The 6,580-nt window shown below is 36.7% G+C and overlaps 1 protein-coding gene across 1 annotated transcript; it reads right to left on the minus strand.

The window, feature by feature from the left end:
- Window positions 1-449: 449 nt before the first annotated feature.
- Window positions 450-2,467, minus strand: LOC119917464. The gene is made up of 3 exons (XM_038737800.1): window positions 2,355-2,467; window positions 760-1,299; window positions 450-635 (listed from the first exon to the last, which is right to left on the minus strand). Exons 1-3 carry the CDS (start codon window positions 2,374-2,376, stop codon window positions 550-552), a joined length of 648 nt encoding a protein of 215 aa, XP_038593728.1. The 5' UTR covers window positions 2,377-2,467; the 3' UTR covers window positions 450-549.
- Window positions 2,468-6,580: the final 4,113 nt, after the last annotated feature.

The following is a 6,580-nucleotide window of genomic DNA, read 5'->3' on the forward strand; positions in this document are numbered from 1 at the left end:
ATGCTGCATCTGTGTTGTTGTGTCCAGTCAATCGATTGATTGTCAACTCAAGTCAAACACCGTGTTGCCACGTAAAATATATTTGTTGTTTCAGTGTCAGTTTGCGTTTTTTAAATAGTGAACATTTTTGGTGTTTTTTCAGCTCATAGAAAAGAAATAGGGGATAAGATAAAAAGAACCGACTAAAGAGGTAGGAAACAAATGGAAACTATAGAAATATATCTGAAATAATAACTTCTATGTATAAAACATAACGCCAATATACTTGACCATATACATAAATTGGTATAAATATGTGCAAAGTTAAGAAGTCTAGTAGTGTAAGCCTTAAAGAAAAACTATTTTAAACAATGCTACTTTACAGGAATTGGTTCATTTTATGCTGTTATATAAACCAGAAAGATTGTAAACCACTAATGTAAAAGGTTGATGGAGAGACCTGATTCAACTCTTATCCATATGTTGTGTATTTTGGTGTGAATGTGTAAAAGTGTCCATAAGACACATTAAAATGAATTATGCTGATAATTCTATTAAAATTTCAGGAAATCACATGGATGCAGTAAATCTTTCTTCGTTAATCCATGGTTCTGCATGATCCCAACTGGAGGCTCTTCTGCTTACAGTAACTTGGCCTGAAAAGAGTCATTCAGATTTGAATCCTTATAAGTATGTTATAAGTATGTTGAATGCATCTTTTTAAATCACTAAACTGATTTCAGCATTTATTTGAAGCTGCAGTACAGCATCATGCCTCACCCAGTTTCTCACTTTCAAGGGAACTGACGTCTGGCTCACATTTGTGATGATGAATCTGGCTGCAAGGCGGAAAGCCCTCATCCACAAATCCAGATATTTCAGGTAAGGGAGCATAGAGGTATCTGCAACCAATAGTCTCATAGCCTTGATACACATTAGGGTCAAGGTAGTTGGAGCTGAAAGTGACCCGAAGCAAAGACCTCAATATCCAGCTGCTTTCTGTGACCTTAGTGCTGTAGCTCATGCAAGAAGAAGACTGAAGATCATTCCTCAGAAAGCATGAGGCCTCCATCAGAGGAGTAGCATTCCTGCTGACTGGCTCCCACAAGAGGAGACCTCCCGGTCCTGGTGTAGATTTGGAGGATCCAGTCCCAGATACAGCAGGATGAGATGATGCGGTGGAGATACAGTCCAGTTCAGAGCTGTTACAGGTTGGAGAGTAAAGGTATCGCCTCTCCCCATGGACTTTTGTAAGATTACAAGCCAAGTATTCACTATCAGTGTCACTTTTTAAAGCATTAAGGGAAGTTTGCATCCATGCTAAAAGACAAGAGATAAAGCAAAGCTGCCAAACACGAATTCACTGTTAAAACCTAGATTTCCTGATTTTGTTATAGTGCCTATAGCAACCCAATTTACCAAACTTTGCTCCCATCTCACAGCTGATAATTGCAACTGAGCAGTGGTGGGATTCAGGATACTAATCAAACAATATTTGATGGTTTAAACTGCTGCTACTGGTTTGCAATTAAGTACCTTAATCCATTTCATTAAGACAGAGCCAACGTCTTAAACATCAAACAAATATGGCCACCCCACCAACCAATCAGATCCATAGGGAGCTGACCATCACAGGTAGGTCTCCTCATGTTATTAAGCAAATCGTTTCTTTGCCACATTTTTTTGTTTTTCTATTAGATCATTGTAAAGCATAATAAGGAAAGGAAACAACATATCCTGAAATTATGGTAAACATATCTTCCCCTTCCAGATTTTATTTCTTACTCCAGTACAGATGTCTCCGTTTCCTGTCTGAACATTTTTACTGTAAATTAAGTAAAAATGTTCTTTTAAAACCTGAAAATATGTCTTTCACTTCTAAATGTAAAAGCCTGGAAAGCCTAATATCCAGATTCTTTCCTTAAGTAAACGTGGGATATGTCATGTAAAACATACTCAATTATAAGCATCAGTCCTGCATTTAAAGTTTAATTAAGTATTTGAATACTATTAGAGTAAAGCAGAATACCTAAAAATTGGAAGCAATGTCTTGATGATCTTAGATATGATCCAAGTTTAGCCAATAAAAAATATAAATAAATAAATGAAAAGGCTGCTCTTCTCCTGTGCATTTGGTTGATTTATTTCTCTGCAGCACTTTTTTCCTTTATTGAATTTGGAGCAACTTGCAAATCAGGAATACTATTCCTAAGTCTAAGTAAAACAGTTAATATATAAACTACCAGTTACATCAAACAAATAACCTACAAAAATACTCATATACTAGCTATAAAATACTGAAATAAGGATCCTAAAGTTGAAATTTGGCAACAATTAGCTTCACTGATCGAAAATAAATGTTTAAAATTACTCACTTGGTTGGAAATGTTTCTCCATAGTTGGCTTTTGAATTACTGAATCAAGTTAATGCTTCTGTGTGGACTTTTTGTGAGACTGAACAAAGGTGAAATGTTCTGTCTGCATCTGATTTCTGTGTCGTGTGACGTTCTTAGAACAGTTCTACATTCTATTGACGTTCATAGAACGGAACGAATTAGAACTGTTATTATATTACATCACAGTGCATTACATTATTATATTATATGATTTGTATGTTCTTTATTAAAGGAGTGCCTCTTAAGATGCCTGGTCATGGGCAATCTGACGTACACTACTAAAGGTCACAGACATTCCCACAAATATGTGGGACAAAACTAATTTACCTTACCAATTCTGTACTTTTTGATCAAGAATTTTCTTATTATTATTATTTTGTGTAACAGCATGATGAACTGAAAAACTGATGAAGTATTTAAGGCACATGCTGTTGTTGTTGTTATTATTATTATTTAACCATAATTTTTAAAGTTTAATTAAAAAGATAATAGCATTTTATGTCCATATTTATTGGGAGGAAAAGTGTTAAAGTAATAAATAAATTCAATAATAATCAGCAGACCTTCTGCAACGTGTGCTTTAAAAGTAGTTTTGTGCATACAGTATATGTCAAACAATGTGCTTGGGGAGCCCACTTATCTCAGCTTGTCGGAACATTCTAGTATGTATTTTACGTTATTGGCACTAGAGGGAGGCCTCTACTCAGTTGCCACCATTTCCGGAGCTTAAATAAATGTACAGCAGTGCCCAAGGCTTTATGACATGATGAAGTATGAAATATGACCCTGGGAAACAATTCTCCTAAAAAAGGTATGTGGAAGAAGACTTGACACTCCCATTCTGTTCTTCTATACCATCCACACACATCTGGAGTTTGGTAGGCTACCGGTCTGGGGGTTCTGTCACTGTTGACCCTCTCTCTAAATTTATCAGCTTGTCATCACGTGTCTCTCTCATATTTCTGCTGGCCGATGGGACCAGCTAAGAATAGAAGATCACTGACATAGATTAACACGGCTGGTTTGTGTCTCCCTCTGACTCTTTCTAAAAATCCAATCATTTTCCATATTTCACTCTCACAACTATAACCCTCCTTCTTCTGTAAGTGTGTCTTGACCTTTTTCGTGTGGTTAACTACTACTGACCTCATCTATTACAGTGCAGGGAAGAAGGGGGAGGAAGGAGAAGAGAGAGGAACCTGCCGTCCACACCGTTAGGACCACGACAATCCTTACAGGCTAGAGAATATGTAACTGTAGGGTTTGAACTGTATTAGTAGTTTGCTAAATAACTGTATTACCTCTTTTTTAGAAGTCTTCATTTTCAAGCATGTGTCAACAAGACTTTTGAATACATACAATTGCCAGAAAAAGTCCCAAGTTTACAACCAGGAAACTATCTTTATCCGAATGTGTAGTAGCACTTGAAGGACAAGAAAGTCTTTCAGGGACTCCTAAATGTCACATCTAATCCCGGGATGGAGTAGGATCTCCAGCGTATGTGGGGTTGTCCCTCAGACAGAGAGTGTTTATCCAGCACTCGCCAGACACCCACAGTAAAGGCCCATTATAGCCAACAAAAACCTGATTGGCTTATGTGGAGGGTTGCTTAGGGTGAGCTTCGAATGCATCTTCAATTTGCGTATACCTTTTCTCCTTCTCTGTCTTTGTCTCTTTAGCTGTATGTAAACTGAGTTAATGTGTGTATATATATATGTGTGTGTGTGTGTGTGTGTGTCCAGGTCATTTCAGTTAAGAGTTCAGAGTTACAATGTCACCTTTGATTACTTTCTCCAAACAGCAGCTTTGTGATGTAACACTTGAATGAGCATTTAGATTAGCTAAATGCCAAAGCAAACACACCTGACTGCCACAGCAAATGCCAACATACCAAAGCAAGGGTACTAACTAAAACATCACTGTTGAAGACAAATAATTTAAGGAAACAGTCCCTTACAAAACCTAGTATATTTAGTAGCTGTTTATTTAAAAGACTTACTCGTACTCGTAGGTAAGAGATTAAGCATATTTCCTAACTTGTCCTTTAAGTCCTCTTTTGTTTGTGTTGGGTCAAAAAAGATGATAGATAGTCTTAGGAATAAGACTCTAACATTTCCAGGCTCTGGTGATGGGATTGTCTGGCTGTTGGTTGGTCAGTCCACCGCTTGAGTGTAGACTGACAACTCTTGTATGGATTATCAAGAAATTGTACCCAGATATTCATGTGCCCCAGAGCAGGAAATCTAATGACTTTGATGAGCTTTGTAATAATCACCTTTGTTAATCCTTAACTTTAAATATGGCACAATTGAAATTTTAATTTGTCAAATACTTTGATGTCTAAATAAATATATGTCAGCCTCGGATCAGCAGATAGTTCCACAATGTCAGTTCATAACGCTAGACGTGAACAGCTGGGTAAACACATGAAGCGAGTTCATCAAGATGAAGAGCTTTTATGACTTTTTGTTTGGCTGTCATCACAACTGAGAGCAGTTAAAACATCATAAAGTTAGTAGGCTGGAGTGGAGAACAACGTATCTAAACTGTATCACAAATATCTGGCTATAAAGACCGAGATAAGTCTTATATTTACTGTGGGCAGTCCAGCTGTGTGAGCAGAGAGGGAGGAAGAGTGGTTCAATGTGTAGACATTACTGCCTGCTATTGGCTACAAAAGGAAGATAGGGTAACAGTGAGTGAATAAATGAATGAATATTATATCCCTATCACATTTAAATAAACCTAGAGTCTTTAGCCATGATATAGGCTTAGTTAGTCTGAATTGCTAATGTCAGCATGCTGTCAGGGACAATGCTAACATGGTGATGTTTTGCAGGTATAATGTTAACCATTGTAGTTTAGCATGTTAGCATGCTACCTTTAGCTAATCAGCATTAAACATGATGCACAGTTGAGGCTGACGATAATGTTATTAGTTTTGCATACTTGACTATAACCCCAAGTACAGGAAACTTGAAATGTAGACCTGATGGTTCTTATAATTATACCTGAATATCTGTACCTAATTTCACAGAAACCTATCAGATAGCTGTTGAGAAATCTCACTCAAAACCACAAATGTCAAGCTCATGATGGTGCTATAAAAGTCAGGGGTCACTATTATCCTCTGGGGACCATGAACACATGTACAAAATGTCAAGATGAAAATCTAGACAAGAAGATATTTTAACACTATTTTGAAGAAATATTCAAGGCACAAATACATGAGAGAGGGTATGGATGTCCTCCCCCCAAAAATTAAACACTTAATTTCATGTATTCAGGATCCAATTTCTGCACCAAATTGAAATGTCTTTATTTATATAAAGGGAAACACAAAATTCAGGTGGCAGGTGACAATTCAAAATAGAAAAATATAATGCAGTAATCAGTAAATTGATTTTTTTTAGCTTAAGTAAAATGTTTTGACATTGCACATTTGTTTCTTCTATATTTACACTGCATTTCGTGTTTTCTTATTGTGCAAATAAACCTTCTCTCAAAGCATTTTCTTCTGTTATTTGACATTTCTTGGTGCACGCTATTTTTCAGTATCAGAACATTTTAAACAAATGCTTTCAAAAAGTGATGGGGACAAAATCAGCCATTTCAAAAAGTGGTGGGGACATGTCCCCAGTGTTCCCAGTGCTAACACCTATGATCAACAGAGGAAAAAACCCACAACCAAGCAAAGCTAGATTTGAAATGCATGCTCATGTTGCTTAAAGAACCCACACAAATGGGTATGCAGTCCTGAGATATGCTGAGGAACTGGATTCAATTTCCTCCAAGATTCCTATCTTACATTCTTGGGATGGAAACCAGCGTTGCTAGTGACATTAGTGGAAGACAAGAGAAACAAATAACATAATAAGCCCCACTAGTATCAGGAAAACAGGAAAAGATGGTGTAATGCTGTGGTCATAAAAGTAAAGTTGCAACTTCAAATGTAACACCGTGTCTGTGAATGAGTATAAGGTTGTCAGTCATCCTCTAACGATAAATAGACTGCAAATTAGAACCTGTATTAGGTGACCATTAAACAACACCAAAACAAAAATAAATAAATTTATCAAATACATGAAACCATGGTGTATCCTGGTGGGTCAACGATCCAAGATGCATTTCATGTAAATGTTAACCCAACATAAACCCAAACATGCCATTTAAAAGGAAACAAGTACATCTAACCATTAGTTAAC

This window comes from Micropterus salmoides, unplaced genomic scaffold (assembly GCF_014851395.1).
Source record: "Micropterus salmoides isolate LMB-PRFRI ecotype aquatic unplaced genomic scaffold, ASM1485139v1 Ms_hic_scaffold_22, whole genome shotgun sequence".
NCBI lineage: Eukaryota > Metazoa > Chordata > Actinopteri > Centrarchiformes > Centrarchidae > Micropterus > Micropterus salmoides.